We start from the raw sequence: 16,602 nt of genomic DNA, 5'->3' as shown, positions 1-16,602 counted from the left end.
CAATACACAGAACACTGACACTCCATAGTGTGATCCACATGGCCACAGGATCCTGTTAAGCAGCAAAATTTAGTGGTGAATTTTACATGTATGCTGAGATAGAGAAGACTTACAGTAGTCAATAAGCTTCCAGTGATGGAGCACATATGAAGGAGCAGCAGAGAGATGGTATCCAGTGTTGTTAATATGCAACTGTAAATATTACTCTTACACCACTTCCATTACTACAACACAAGTTTTATTGCTGTTGCTTATTACAAACATCATTTACCATGGTCTATTTACCCAAGTGGACACTTTATTAATATGTTTAATTAAAAATATAACAGGAGTTAACAGGCACATGAAGCATTATATTACAGTGCGTGTCCAAGTTACTGCCATGTGGAGCACAGACAGTATTTGAATCTGAGCAATGCCAGAGCTTTGCTCCCATTATATGTAAGGAAGTATGAAAGAATTTAAGGCACATGTGACCTGCTGGTTTCAAGTAACAGTGATGCTAGTGGGGTCATATAGACAGCTTGGCTCCAGCTACTATTTCTTGGCAGTACTTGTTTCTTTCAGAGTATAAAATTGAAATGCAGTATAGAAATACATATTTTCACAGGATTTCGTAATGCCAAGTACAATTTCAGTATTTCAATGGTATGGTATTAATTTTGAGGTACATTAAGAGTGCAAATTCTGCTGAAGTTCCTTCAGGATACCATGCTCAGGAGAAGAGAGACTAATGTCTTCTTCTTGCTTCCCAAGAGAGGTTGTATTAAGTTAGCTTTTCTTATTCTCTCCCATGAGAGGTGTTAGTGATACCCTGATTTATCTTGCTGCAAAGATAGTTAATGGGACACCATAATTTAACAACACTCCTTGAATACAGCTTTTACATCCGAGAGACAACGTCAGTGTCCTTTTCATATATCTCTTGAGCCTTTTTGGCCTTCTTTTCTTCCTCATCAAGTTGGGCTTCAACCTCATTTGGATCAATATAGGTATAAAAATAAGCCATGACAGCAAAAATGATGCAAACTGCCAGCAGCAAGGCAGCAAACAGCACATATTCTGCCCACTGCAAAACAAACAAAAAGTGTCATTTATCCATCAATATTTGTTCCTCAAAAGAATTACACCATTTTACTGTTTGCAAAACATAAGTTAATTCAGAAAGTGAAACTGAACATATACAAGTGCTGCACTCTGCCTCTTCTCCCAGGTAACCAGCAATAGAACAAGGGGACACAGTCTCAAGTTGTGCCGGGGTAGGTATAGGCTGGATGTTAGGAAGAAGTTTTTCACAGAGAGAGTGATTTCCCATTGGAATGGGCTGCCCAGGGAGGTGGTGGAGGCACCGTCCCTGGGGGTCTTCAAGAAAAGACTGGATGAGGCACTCAGTGACATGGTCTAGTTGACTGGCTAGGGCTGGGTGATAGGTTGGACTCGATGATCTTGGAGGTCTCTTCCAACCTGGTTGATTCTATGATTCTATGACTTGAAAGTTTTAAATGTAGGTAACACAGTTCTGCCTTTACTGAAGAGACAAAAGGTTTGCCAATGCTGAAAACTTCTACAATAGCCTGTTCCCAGAGGCAAGGGGAAAGACTAAGACTGAAAAGGAAATTCAACCCCTCCTCTTTGCTAGATAAGTGGAAGCAGGACTACTGCCAGTCTGGTTTCAAACGAGATTAAAGCAGTAGTAAAAGGTTTCTACTGGCTGCAAATCTAGGCAGAGAGAAAGATCAGAACTGTGGTTTCAAAGTGCTGCCTCTACCTGAAAACCTGCAACAGCTCCATTTCTTTCTCTTTCTGGTTAATTTAGCTGAAACCAGAATGGGTCTTCTCATATCCTTTTTGATTCATAAGTAATTTGAGAAAGTTCTGCCCATAACATTTTGCCCTACAGAATGATGTATGAAGCCAATGGAGCCAGAATAAGTATGGCAAGGCTGAGGTTCATTAGTGAACCAAGTTCTGGTAGGGTTTAATCCCATTATTCTAGAATTTCTGTCCAGAAGTTCACAGCTTTTCAACAACAGAAAAAATGCACACCCATACTCAACAACAAATTTCTTGTAGAGAAACTAGAAACTGCTGCTTGGATGCTGTGGAGCCTGACAAAGCAAGAGGGATGCAGACATGGTGGAATGTGGCCAGAGAAGGGCCACGAGGATGCTCAGAGGGCTGGAGCACCTCTCTTGTGAGGACAGACTGAAAGAGTTTGTCTTGTCCAGTCTGCAGAAGAAGAGGCTCTGAAGTGAACTTATTGTGGTCTTCCAGTATCTGAAGGGGGCCTACAAAAACGCTGGGGAGGGACTTTTTAGGCTCTCAGGCAGTGACAGGACTAGGGGCAATGGAGCAAAGCTGGAGGTGGGGAGATTCAGACTGGACGTGGGGAGGAAGTTGTTGAGCATGAGAGTGGTGAAAGGCTGGAATGGGTTACCCAAGGAGGTGGTTTAGGCCCTGTCCCTGGAAGTGTTTAAGGCCAGGGTGGATAAGGCTCTGGCCAGCCTGCTCTAGGGCAGGGTGTCCCTTGCCTATGGCAGGGAGGCTGGAATGAGACAATCCTTGTGGTCCCTTCCAACCCTGAGTGGTTCTATGATTCTAGTGAGGTTTAGTCAAACACAAGTTCTACAACTGGTACACTAACTGCTAACTTAACACTAGCCTCCTGCATTACAACTACAAATGCAAATCCACCATAATATGCTGATATTCAGAAGTTGTGGATGAGGATTACTAGACATGACTCCCCCCTGAATTAGAGCTACTTTCTCATAGTGTAACACAATAGCACACTGATTGCTTATGTGCTTACCTGCTTGCTGAGTCTGGATGCTCCAGCCACAATAAGCACGATTATGTTACCTATAGCCACTGTCAGCAGCCACCCTGCCTGCAGCACTGACTTCATATTTGATGGAGCCTACAGAAGCAAGAGACAAGTTTTAGTCACACGCTGCTATCACTGATTTTATGATGTTCACTGCATTCTTTACATGACAAGCAGTGGTTCTCTGGAGAGAGGAGGATTTCTTGGTGTTTTGTGTTTACTGGGTTGGGTTGGTTTTTTTTGTTGTTGTTTGATCTGAGTTTGGGGTTTGTGTGTATGTGTATTGTTTTGTTATTGTTTAGGCTCTTGGTATTGTTTTTAATTAAAAAATTATTAGAGAATTAAACAGGCCTGGAGAAGGAACAAGAGATTACTAGTACTAACTCAAACACCTTTTACTTTGTACACACTGAACAATTAAGAGGCACATTTTACATGTCAACCTTAAATGAAGAAATTGTGCACATCACAGTCTAGCAACTCACATGTTGTATCAGTTCCTTCACTGCAGTCCATAGACTTGGACTTAAGAAAAGAAATATGCATGGCTAATAATAAACTGGAGTTGGAAGACAAAAGGAATTAAGAGCAGATAATTAAACTGCTGCTAAAGACTGTATGGGGGAAGTTGAAGTAAGATAAGGTCTCAGAACTTGTTCATTTTATATTTGAAGGCTCTCCAGTTTGCTTTCAGAGCAGCAGTACACTTCCACTTATTTTGAATGGAGAGTCACATGTAAAAAGGAGATTTGAGAACTAATGGTTAAAACCTTCAAATTACATGATTCAGCATAGGAAAACACTGAATGCTGGTGAAACAAGGCCAGTTTGCACCAGCCTGTGTTCTTGCTACAGAGCCCTGAAAGATACAGCGCGAACCAAGCGGCAATATAGAACCACCACTTAAAAACAACAGATCACAGAAGTTCGTTTGCACCAGGATTCTTAACACAGTGAGATCTCTGAAGAGCAAAACCTACCTGTGAATATGAAAACTCCAGCCCTGTGATAGAGAACACTACTTCTGCACATGTAAGAATAAAATACTGAGGGATCTGCAAAGCCATATGGACTGAATTGGGTGGGACATCTTCAGAGTATAGCACACTAAAATCCATTCCAGAACACTGAAAATTAAGATAGTACATTATGAATAGTGATAAAGAGTCTATACACTAAAGGCACACTAAATAATTCTAGATCACCTCTTAAGTTCAAGCTAAATAAACACTGCATACAAAGTACTGCATACCTAGTTATGGAGTAATAGTTATTTATCCTTAGTGTCTAATAAGATGAACAAAGTTCTTCACAGAGAGGGATTTGCCATTGAAATGGGCTGCTCGGGGAGGTGGTGGAGGGACCATCCCTGGAGGTCTTCAAGAAGAGACTGGATGAGGCACTTAGTGCCATGGTCTAGTTGACTGGCTAGGGCTGAGGGATAGGTTGGACTGGCTGATCTTGGAGGTCTCTTCCAACCTGGTTGATTCTATGAACATGAATTCTTGCATTATATTATTTCCCATCATTACTTTTATAGCTAACAATAGTTAACTAAGGTATGCTTAACATACCAGAATTTTATCATATATAGAATTAAATGCAAGAGGGATAATGCTGCAAGTGGTTTGGGTTTTTTTTAAAGAAAATTTTGAAGTGAAAATAAATTCTGCCTTGTCCATCCAACAGCACTAGAAACTCACCTCATTAATTACAACTGTGTAGGCACTGCCAAATCCAAATGACTCTGAAAGCACTGAACAAAGGTCTGAACGATTAACAGCTGTAATAGTATCTCTCCTGAAAAAGAAAATAAAGTTCAGACCATAGCTATAGATAATTGCATGTATTATACAGAATAAAAGAGTTCAAATATATTTTCCCAAGGACAGGTATGTTCAGGGCAAGTGGCCTCTTGAGCTGGGGGGTGGGGTCAGGGAGCGGTGTGTTGCTCTCTTCTCTCAGGTGGCCAGCACCAGAACAAGAGGACACAGCCTCAAGCTACACCAGGAGGAAATTTAGGCTTGAGGTGAGGAGAAAGTTCTTCACTGAGAGAGTCATTGGACACTGGAATGGGCTGCCCGGGGAGGTGGTGGAGTCGCTGTCCCTGGAGCTGTTCAAGGCAGGATTGGATGTGGCACTTGGTGCCATGGTCTAGCCTTGAGCTCTGTGGTAAAGGGTTGGACTTGATGATCTATGAGGTCTCTTCCAACCTTGGTGATACTGTGATATTAAGCTGGTTAGAGTAAAATGCTTACCTTCCTCCTGAGAAGAGACTGTAATTACTGGCAGAAAAAGGCATCAGTGTTCCAAAAGAAGTGTCACCCAGAGTGATGTTAGTAAGAATATCAGGTGAGTTGTTTATGAACCTTTAAAATGAAATAATGATGAAATACTAAACAAACATACTTCTAATGGCATACTGGGCAGCACAACAAGCATCAGGTTTTCCCCTTTTGTTTATGTCATTTAACATTTCTGAAAAAAAAAAAAAAAAAAAAAAGCCAACCTCTAAATCTCTTAAAGTGTGGCTAAAGCAAAAGAAAGCTAGGCCCACGTTATCCTAAGCAGGCAGTGGGCTGACACTGACAGCAAGTTGTGATGCTCTGGGTGTTACCCACCCCCCCACACACTTAAGAAAAATCACCCAGACTAGCCTCAGCTGAGCTGGGAATTAGAATGAAGCTTTATATTGACAGCTTAGCACAATATACAAGGAGGTGTTTACAATATTTACAGCTATATACGGTAATATACAAGTTAAAAGTAATATAGAAACACAGCAGCCCTCCCAGAAACCAGAGTCCCAAGGAGGAGCTCCCAACCACCCTTCCACCTCCTTTGCACCCCTCTACCTTACCCCAGACTTTGCCTTATGTTCAAGCTGAGTTTGGAGAATTGGCCAGGGGGGTTAGGAAGCAGATTAGTTACACAGACAGCAGGTTAGAGAAAGAAGGGAGGCAGCCAGAGCCAGAGAGCATCTCTGTTATCTATATTTGTGTTCTTGTTTTTTTTATACATCTCAGCAAGCTGACGAGTGAAGTAGACCTCACCATTATTTCCTTTTCACAGCCTATAATCTGATTTTTCTCACCAAAATATTCCAGCTAGCTTCAAACTAGCACACACAGGCCTTCAGTACAACCAGCAAACAAAACACATGTGCAAATGGGAGATGTAGAAGAAAAGAAGTAGTAGTTGGATACTTCTTCCCCAAGACTTAAAACAGGCAGTCTGTGCTAATTGTTCACAGTGTCTAGACAAACTGAGTGAAAAATACACTTCTAGTTTCAGCCATATTGTACTGAAAGTAGATATGCAAGACAAATTTGAAGAACCATGCCCCAGAAGTTCCAACAAGCCCTAAACATTAAGTAGAGGTTCTAGAAAGTGGAAAGTTTCTACAGTATAGAAGAATGTTAAGCAAGAAGCCTCCAGTCAGGAGGCAGACTGAAAAGTCCCACCACTGCCAAAGTTTAGGAGCAAAAGAAACTTTACCTGATGAGGTTCTTTCCTTCTTCTGGCTTTGAGGTGACATTGTCAAACAGCTGGTGGGAGAGACCATTATCAGGATACTTTGCAGTGGTGAACGTTTTAAACATGTGCTACTATACAGCAGTGAGAACTAACAGAGGCTTCAGAGCAGCATCCCAGACCTTCCCTTTTAGAATATTGCTAGGATACCTCTACTACAAAACACTGCAGGACCATCTTGGTGAAAGGGTAACTGTCAGGTTTATAGTCTAAGTTGCTTGCTTTGGGGATTTTTTAAATGACATCCTGCTCTGCTCTCTACAGCTCACCAATTTCACTGGTACCAGCAGAAACAGGAAGAGACAGAATCATAGAATGTCAGGGGCTGGAAAGGACCTCGAAAGATCATCTGGTCCAGCCCCCCTGTCAGAGCAGGATCACAAATTAAAGGGAAAAGCTACTCAGAGCTTGTCCCTTCATCTTCACGCACTCTACATAGCTGCTAAGATGTTAATGTATGTCTTGGGAATGGAACAGACTTACCCACATAGTATCAATGTATGTTGCACTACTTTTAATTCCAAGAGTGTGACGTTTTCTCCCTGCAAACATGACAGTTTCATTTACAAATTCATCTCCAGAAGTTATGTTTACAGCTTTCAACTCGGATGTCTCAAATGTCACATAGTCCGTCTACAAAGACAAACAAATTGCTGTGAGTTTCCATGCAGCTGCATATTTATCTACACCTTTGAGGGAGTATGACTTCAAGGGGAGAGAAGTTTACATGTGTGTTACTCTGGAAGTGCCAGAGGCTGTGAGCATCTCCTAACTTTCATTTTTGAGAGGTTTTCTACATCAAGCACCAATTTAGCTGGATCATTACTTTCCATTACTTTCTTTTGTTACACAAGCTTTAAAGTTAAGATAAGCTTCCCACAAGCATCATAATGGAGTAAGCATTACATTAGCCTTTGAATTTCTTGCTCCAGATAAATTAGGCTTATGTAGTGGTGTTGGCACCACATAGAAATTTGGATTTACCCCCAAAGAGTAAATTACCATGCATACTCAGAGTTTTGGAAGTAAGGTGAAATTATTATTTGCAAAAGTAGGCTAAATATAAAAGATCATAAACATATACACATATACAACTAGACAGTAGGCCATCTACCTCCTGGACAAAGCCCAGGGGTTGTTGCCAGCTAACACAATATTATTGAGGCCCCATCCCTGGAGGTGTTTAAGGCCAGGCTGGATGAGGCTCTGGCTAGCCTGACCTAATGTGGGGTGTCCCTACCCATGGCAGAGGGGGTTGGAACTAGATAATCACAGTATCATCAAGGTTGGAAGAGACCTCATAGATCATCAAGTCCAACCCTTTGCCACAGAGCTCAAGGCTAGACCATGGCACATCCTTGTGGTCCTTTCCAACTCTGACTGATTCTATAATCTCTTCCCAATCCCAGTCAATGTTCTTACCAATAACCCAAACAAATGCTGAGGAAGACAGGCAAGCAAGGCCAGAAAGAGAATTGAGGGCAAAGGAAGCAAGAATTGAGGCCAAGCAGTGCTTCAAACGATACAGGATTTTTTTCAAACCAACGAAATGGCATAAATATATCTCTTGCATTTTGTTCAACCCTTAAAGGGTCCATCCCTGAACTCTCTGGAAAACTTTTATTTCCAATTTACAATCAAGACACCAGTCTTAAAACTGTAACATCTTACTTCCACTACCAAGTAAAATTCTGGTTAGCCACAGCACCAGCATAAATTAAGATGCAGTATTTTTCCACATAGCAACACTCCTAAGAGATGTGAATGCAAACTGCATCTTTATGGATGCAAACTGCATCTTTATGATTACAGCTTAATGGGAGTGAGTAGCATCAGGATGCTTTAGCTATTCTAAATATTTCATCTGCATAAAACACTTAAAACATTAATAAACATATCCATTACTATTGAAATAATCCATTTGTTTTAGAGTAATATAAAAACTATTTTATAATCCAAACCATGTAGATTATAAAGTATCTCTGGTAGTGATTGAAACATTTTATGCCATTCATGTTTTAGGTATGCACCATGGTTATATTAATTCCTCATCACTATAGAATTTCAGTGGCCCTTTCCCCTTACAGCTTAGTTTCTATGTAAGGTAAATTTGGAGGATGACAGAATAAAGTTTCTTCTCTTACATGGAAAAAAGGACTGCAGGCTATCAGAGAACACACTTCCTAACACCCACTGTTGATGGGAAAGAAGTCCATCAGCTTCCACATTCCACTGTCAATGGGGCTATCAAGTCTGTGTTGTAACAGAACTTGAAAATGGTGCCAACAAAATCTGATGCTTAGTACGTGACAGAGCCATAGAAAAAGCTCCCTCTTCAAGTAAGAAGTCACTCATAGAATCACAGAATCAACCAGGTTGGAAGAGACCTCCAAGATCATCCAGGCCAACCTATCACCCAGCCCTAGCCAGTCAACCAGACCATGGCACTAAGTGCCTCATCCAGGCTTTTCTTGAAGACCCCCAGGGACGGTGCCTCCACCACCTCCCCCTGGGCAGCCCATTCCAATGCCAATCACTCTCTCTGTGAAGAACTTCCTCCTAACATCCAGCCTATACTTCCCCTGGCACAACTTGAGACTGTGTCCCCTTGTTCTATTGCTGGTTGCCTGGGAGAAGAGGCCACTCCCCACCTGGCTACATTGCCCCTTCAGGTAGTTGTAGACAGTAATAAGATCACCCCTGAGCCTCCTCTTCTCCAGGCTAAACAGGCCCAGCTCCCTCAGCCTCTCCTCATAGGATTTGTCCTCCAGGCCCCTCACCAGCTTTGTTGCCCTTCTCTGGACATGTTCCACTCATAGTAAGAGCAGCAACTTACTAGAGCTGAATTGACTGTTATTGAAGGAAAGGGTTTTTCCACCACTAAGAAATGGCACCTCTTATCAAGAATAGAGGTTTCAATTAGGTCCAAAATCACTATGAAGTTTCTTGAAAACACTCTTACCAAAACGCTCCAGTACTACTGAGAATATTGGAAGTTACTATTTCTTTGTTCACTGTGTTTTCAGGAACAATTCATTCCACATTTACAATACAAAATTGTTACCATTGGGTAAGAATTTGGATATACTGGCACTTCAGAAGTAACACAGGGGTAAACTTTAATTTATCCCACTAATTTTGAGCATTTGTTTTCATACAGTCATAGAATGGTTTGGGTTGGGAGGGATTTTTAAAGATTAGCTTGTCCCACCCCACCCTGTTACTAGATCAGGTTGCTCAGAACCCCAAACAACCTGACACTGAATGTTTGCAAGGATGGAAACCACCTCTCCACACAACCTGTTCCAGTGTTTCACCATTCTGTCTGTAAAAAAATTTCTTCCTTGTATGTAGTATAAAATTACTCTTTCAGTTTAAAACTATTACCTCTTTCTCTGTTGCAAAAAAGTTTATCCCAGTCTTTCTTATAGATCCTCTGAGTACTGCAAGGCCACAACAAAGTGTCCCTGGAGCCCATCTCTTCCCCAGACTCAACAACTCCTCTCAGCCTTTTTCTTCATAACAGAGGTGTTTCAGCCTTATGACCATTTTCGTGGCCCTCCTCTTAGCTCTTTGTAACAGGTCTGTGTCTTTTCTGGACTCAGGACTCCAGAGCTGGACACAGTACTCCAAGTGAGGTTACCACACACCAGAGCAAAGTAGAAGGGCAGAATCACCTCCCTTGCCCTACTGGCAAAGCTTCTTGTGAAGCAGCCCAGCATATGGTTGGCTTTTTAGGCTGCTAGCCCACATGGCTGACTCAAGTCCATCTTTTTATTCACTAATGCCCCAGAGTCCTCCTCTGCAGGGCTGCTCTCAATCCCATCAGTCTCCAGCCTGTACTGATACCAACAATTACCCCAACACAGATGCAAGACCTTGCTCTTGGTTCATGAGGTTCACATAGGCCCACCTCTCAAACTTGCCCAGGTCTCTCTGGATGGCTGTTTGGCTTGCTGTTCTTCAGCTTACTTACCCACTCCATAGGTGCTACATTCACACTGTGAAGTTGGGGTTCAAATCTAACTGTTGCATTCTGAGTGCCTAGATTAATTATTTTGATTTGGGTTTGCTCAGCTGTAGGGAAGTCTGGGATAGTTTTCTGTGGGACAGAAAAAGTAAGTAAAAGTCAGTGTCCTGTCATAAATCACATGGGGAAAGTACTATAATTATCACGATCTTAATGTTGTCTTTTGACGAAGATTGACATTTATCTAATGATCTGTGATTTTCAAGTGGGATGTAATATTTAATAAGGGGATTTGTTTCTAGTCTTGCAAGCTGTCTTACTGCTGCCTCTGGAAAGAATTCTGTCACCCACAGCAGTGCTTCCGTGGACAGATACAGTTCTTCTTTTATAGCCCGCAGCATGCTGCCACTACCAAGACCACTTTGCAGTTCATGCTATGGCTGCTTGGTTTCCCAAATTTCTGTAACATGTTCTAACTCATTCTCCCCCAAGCACTGAAGGGACAGAGGCTTGTATGGGCACTGCCTAGTGTGATAGCCCAGAAAAAGTCACAGACTACTGGAAATTCTGCTCTTCAGATCTCGCAATGCAACGAATCACCTCCCATAGGTGCTTCCTACACCTCAGCTACCGAGGAAACCTTCATCTACTTCAGGCGTAACATCTCCCTTTTGGAGCAAGGAAAGTTAGGTGTGATGAATTCTACTCTAGACAGGTGTCATCTTTGCCTGTGCTGTGGTGATGCTATCATGCTTGCAGTCTGAAAATCAAGAGGTCAGAAATACGAATCAGGTGTGATGAATTCTACTCTAGACAGGTGTCATCTTTGCCTGTGCTGTGGTGATGCTGTCATGCTTGCAGTCTGAAAATCAAGAGGTCAGAAATACAAATCAGTAGCTGCCTGGTAGGCCAAACAAATTTCTGTTTTTCAGCTTTTGGTCTCAGTTTGACAAGTTGGTTGCCTTTAATGCACGATTTATATTAATGGCAGATGAGATGTTTTGCAGGATGGTGTTCATAGCTAGTTAATTATGCTAATCACTCTATTGCAATACACTTAAGTGTTTGGTTTTTTTTTTCCCCTTTCTCTACTTCTGTGCTGGTATGATTGGTTCTAAATTTAAACCTCTTGGCTCACTTTCCCATTAAACACATTTCATTCTGTATTAATAAATATCAATAGTAAATACTTCATGAGGCTGAACTTACGTCGATTTGCACCTGAACAAGGGCAGCAGCCACAAAAGCCATAGATGCAAGGAACATACCAACAGTGATCTTCCTCAAGGGCCTAATCCAACAACAACACACATGTGAGTATCAAGACAAGTATTAACTCAAAGCTTCAGCTGTTAGGTTTTGGTATTCCACAGTGGGAAACTCAAATGGCCACAACTAGCACATTATCACTGTCTGATAGGATGCTGTTGTTACAGAAAGTCTTCTGATAAGTTGGGTATCACTGAACTCATAGTAACATTATCAGGAAATATATCTTTTCATCAGCATCTTAACCTGTCTGGTAGGCTCAAACACTGAGCATAATTAAGTTTCTGGAAAAGATTGATTTGCAGAAACCCCCCCAACAATCCAGCAGTTGTTAGCTTTAAAACAATAAAAAGACAAGCAATGCCTTATTTTAAAAGGGTAACAACTTGTGCCTATATTGCTAGGTTTAAATCAAACTGATGAATAAAGAAGTCAGAGAAATACATTGAATTAGGAGACATCATTGACATTCAGGTAAGCTTTAAGGGTAAATTTAAGGTAGATATGAATTATAATATTGATAAAGGACATCAAACTTTTTGAGCAGATCCAGAGGGGGGACACAAAGATGATCAGAGGGTAGGAGCACATTCACTATGAGGACAGGCTGTGAGAGTTGGGGCTGTTCGGCCTGAAGAACAGAAGACTCCAGGGAGACCTTACAGCAGCCTTCCAGTACCTGAAGGAAGCCTACAGGAAAGCTGGGAAGGGACCACTTATAAAGGCTTTTAGTGATAGGACAAGGGGGAAGGCTTTAAAGCTGGAAGAGAGCAGATTTAGATTAGATATTAGGAAGAAATTCTTTGTGGTGAGGATGGTGAGACACTGAAACAAGTTGCCCAGGGAAGTTGTGGATGTCCCTTCCCTGCAAACATTCAAGGCCAGGTTGGATGAGGCCTTGAGCAACCTGGTCTGGTGGAAGGCATCCCTGCCCATGACAGGAAATTGGAACTACATGATCTTTAAGGTCCCTTCCAACCCAAATCATACTACGATTTATGGCATCATTTGCCAGATGCAGAGTACCCACAAGTGAATCATAGCACAGTCTCCCAGTTCTTCATGAAAAGAAAAATGAAAGATGGAAAAAAAACCCCAGTCCTATAACAGTTGTTTTAAGAACTATGTTCCCTCCTGCCTCTCCAGCTTAAAATTGTTGGATACTTCATTACCAATATTAAAAATAACATGCAGTGCCTTCTAAAGCTACACCTAGAAGCATGTAGTGAGCCACTCACTTCATTGGAATTGGAGCAAAAATACCTTGTCTTATGTAACTTTAAAGCCCCATTAGAATGGGCTGCCCAGGGAGGTGGTAGAGTCGCTGTCCCTGGAGGTGTTCAAGAAAAGACTGGATGAGGCATTTATTGCCATGGTCTAGTTGACTGGACAGGGCTGGGTGCTAGGTTGGACTGGCTGATCTTGGAGGTCTCTTCCAACCTGGTTGATTCTATGACATGCTAAGGATGTATTTCTATTTATGCTTCAGGAGTGAAAGTGGGTAGACATGAGGAAAATAGTAGACATCTTTCCTACAATCAAAATCTTTTGCCCTTAATTGGAAAATATTGCTTATTATATTCTCTTCCTCTGCTCTGTGGTGCCTGTGTGTACCATGTGCTACAACAGTCTGTATTTTTTGTCTTTCTGTTTCTTCAAAGCCTTAGCCCTGTTTTATATACTCTGCAGTTTTCTCCTTAGCTGAATACTTGCTCATGTTACATCAGGGCTGGAAGAGCAGCGTAAAGAAAGCACCAAAATAAGGTTCTAGAAGAAGTCAGGTTCAACTTACGTAAAATTGATCTTGCATTTCTTGATCAAAGGATATATCACAGTGTCTACCACTGGGACCATTATAATGATCAGGATGGCATTCACGGTCTGGTGAACATAAACAGAGAGGAGGGGAAGTATTTTTTAAAGTCCTTTTTTAAATTAAGACATAGATACATATACATAATCTTCAGGAAGTACTTCAAATGGGCAGATAGAAGATTAACTGTACCTGCATTTGGTCTGGCTGAATCTGAACAGCTCCCTGGTGAAGGAAAAACAAAACAGTTTTAATATTGTGACAACAAATAAAACTAATCGGTAACATAAGTGTGAATTAAGAGAAAAAAAGTGATGAAAAAGTAACCTACAAAGTTTCCATCCATTGTTGTGGCTTGCAGTGTCCATCTTGACCCCTTAAGAAAAGAAAGGAAAGTTAAATGCTGCAGTAAATCAATCTGCCAGAGTTCCTCTGATTGCTTTCATAAGCGAAACATTGGGAAAGACATGCAATAAAATCATGTTTTAAAAGCAGCTGCCTTGCTGCAGTGTTCTTACTCTGTAATGTAAATATTTGAACAGAGTGATCCTTATGGACCATTTCACTTTATTTACTAGTTTCATTAAATAGAGTGGAAAATAATTTAGATGCAGAGATTGGCTGGGGAGATGGCAGAGACATCCTGCACAGAATACTGTGGCGTGCTGTGCACAGAAGCCACCTGAGTACCTTTGTGCTGCCTCTGCCTGAGCCCAAGCACCCACACCATTGACATGCCTGTTCTTCCTTCACACAGCACAATAGTGAATAGCCAAGCCAGGACTGGACCTGCCTGGCAGCCTTCTACCTAGAAAACCTGCCTATAGTTGGGTCAAGTGAAACTGATTTTCGGGCCAAGAGCAAGGTGAGGCAGGATCATGCATCACCATTATCTGTGCCACAAGTTTTAACCACCCACAAGATACAACTGCCTGAGGTATGAGTTACTTGTGTAATGAGTGTTTAGTTCTGGATTTTATAGCAGAGTTGGTCATTCGTAAGGTCACACTGACAGTTACAGCTCACTGGTAGTAGACTAAAGCAGCACAATCTAGACCATGCTTCCTGCAGTCTGCCTTAAAGTTTTCAGCCACTGTTTCTCTCAGAGACCCTCCTGCATTCATACCTCAATACTTATTATGAAAGCCTACTTTCATGAACTCTTTCTTTGAATGGGAATCATAGGCTTATACTTCTGCTTGAGGGTGCAAATTATGTACAAGTTTGAGAGATAAGCAAACTAGCACCTAGGTAGTTTCAGCCCTGATTCTCCAGAGCATTTATAGAAGAATCCTACATTTCATTTCACAACTGACAGTGAAAGAAACATCAGAACTAAGCAAGCCTTACTCTTTCGTCCTCCAAGTCTTGACTGATACAAGATTTGGAGAGGCCTCAGTCACTGAATCAGTCCTGACTATGTCCAGATAAACTAAGTTTCCTCTGGCTGCAGAACATTCTGTACTAGCATGACTCAGTGACTACCTTTTCATATCAGAACCAGGCTAAAAATTTGCAAAGAATTATTTTTGCATCCTCCAACAGACACCTTTTGTGTCTGGTGACCTCAGAGTACATAGAGTGACACGGGAAAGCTCTAATTACCACGCTAAATAATTTCTACTTTACCTGCTGGTCAAAGAGTGCCCAGAACATGGGGAGAGGAATGTAAAGGAAAAGCACCTTCAGCACCATCTTAATCTGAACAATCAGTCGTTTCTGCAGCAAACAAATTACACAGATGAATGGGTCAAAAAAAGAAGGAGACAGTTGCAGCACAGTGGCAATTAGACACACCATGACAGGTCTACCCACTTAATAAACTTGTGTGCTTCTGCTGATTTCTGGTACAAAGCACAAAGACTGATCGTAGGTGTGGGAAGGGCTGCTGGTTAAAGGTGACCTCCTGTCTCTTGGCATGTGTGTTGATGTGATGTCATGGTTTGGGAGTTACCTGCCCCCACACACAATGAATTCACCCAGACTAGACTCAGCCAGATGGAAGTTAAAGAATGAAGCTTTGTATTTACAGCCTAGCACAATATAGAAGCATATATACATACACATATTTAGTTATATACAATTCCCCCTGAAACAGTCAGACTGCCCAGGAGGCTCCTGAATCAAACCTCCCCCCTGCCCCTCTATCTCCCCTCTTTCCCTCCCCTCAGAAATAACCAAATCAACCCCTCTGTAGCTCACATGATAAATCTGCAGAGATCTGTGGTGAGACATCAGAAAGACAATAAAAAGGTTAGAGGAAAAAAAGGGCTAGGTTGGATTACAAAGATCTCATGCAAAGCAGCCAAGGCAGATGCAACTAGCCACAGACCAACAGAGAAAGAACTGAGAACTGAGCACCTCATCTGTATTTTGACTAGTTGTGTCTCTCATCTGAAGAATGAGTGATATAGAGTCACAGAATCAACCAAGTTGGAAGAAACCTCCAAGATCAGCCAGACCAACCTATCACCCAGCCCTGTACAATCAACTAGACCATGGCACTAAGTTACTCATCCAGTCTTTTCTTCAACATCTCCAGGGACAGTGACTCTACCACCTCCCTGGGCAGCCCATTCCAATGGCAAATCACTCTCTCCGGGAAGAACCTCCTCTTAACATCCAGCCTATGCCTCCCCTGGCACAACTTGAACCTGTGTCCTCTTGTTCTGTTGCTGGTTGCCTAGCAGAAAAGACTTTTCACCTCACAGACAAGGATTTAATTTCTCTCAGTAAAATATTCCAGTTAGCCTCAAACCAGCACAAGATTTAACACTTAGATCTGTGCAGTTTTTCTAGAAGGGAAGCACTGGCCAACAGGTGATGAAGGAACACATTTAGAAGTAGGAAAATTGCATATAAGCAAAAGGAAAATAAAGGCTAAGGTTTGTGCTGCCAATGACAATGGAACAGGACAGATAGAAGGCAAGGGATGTGGCTAGGGATCATGGACTCATGATAAGGAGCTTGTATTGAGGCCAGGGAAATTAATCATTTGCCCACTTAAGATGGAATTTCCCTGCATAATTCCACATTTCATTCCCAATAAGCATTTCAGCCTTGTGCATTAACTGTGCCACCTAACGTCATGCCTGTTTTCCCTTCTGCATTCATTAAACCAGGTCATTTCTGTTCAAAGCCAGTTTAGGAGTAACAAAGTTGACAAGGATAACATTTGCTGTTTTATTA

At 41.8% G+C, this 16,602-nt stretch overlaps 1 protein-coding gene across 2 annotated transcripts in view; it reads right to left on the bottom strand.

Annotated features, from left to right (window-relative positions):
- Positions 1-221: 221 nt before the first annotated feature.
- SLC15A1 (solute carrier family 15 member 1) overlaps positions 222-16,602 on the bottom strand; it is a 36,907-nt gene continuing 20,526 nt past the window's right edge. For both annotated transcript variants that reach the window (XM_064143852.1, XM_064143851.1), the window contains 13 exons: positions 15,043-15,132; positions 13,745-13,789; positions 13,606-13,638; positions 13,393-13,481; positions 11,541-11,622; positions 10,338-10,463; positions 6,845-6,994; positions 6,326-6,375; positions 5,086-5,196; positions 4,531-4,627; positions 3,808-3,954; positions 2,813-2,920; positions 222-1,069 (listed from right to left, as the gene is read on the bottom strand). In XM_064143852.1, coding sequence (XP_063999922.1) covers positions 884-1,069; positions 2,813-2,920; positions 3,808-3,954; positions 4,531-4,627; positions 5,086-5,196; positions 6,326-6,375; positions 6,845-6,994; positions 10,338-10,463; positions 11,541-11,622; positions 13,393-13,481; positions 13,606-13,638; positions 13,745-13,789; positions 15,043-15,132 — 1,314 coding nt within the window. In that variant the 3' untranslated portion in view covers positions 222-883. The remainder of the gene's footprint in view (positions 1,070-2,812; positions 2,921-3,807; positions 3,955-4,530; positions 4,628-5,085; positions 5,197-6,325; positions 6,376-6,844; positions 6,995-10,337; positions 10,464-11,540; positions 11,623-13,392; positions 13,482-13,605; positions 13,639-13,744; positions 13,790-15,042; positions 15,133-16,602) is intronic.

This window comes from Pogoniulus pusillus, chromosome 5 (assembly GCF_015220805.1).
Source record: "Pogoniulus pusillus isolate bPogPus1 chromosome 5, bPogPus1.pri, whole genome shotgun sequence".
NCBI classification, from domain to species: domain Eukaryota; kingdom Metazoa; phylum Chordata; class Aves; order Piciformes; family Lybiidae; genus Pogoniulus; species Pogoniulus pusillus.
This window is presented reverse-complemented; position numbering and strand designations above follow the sequence as displayed.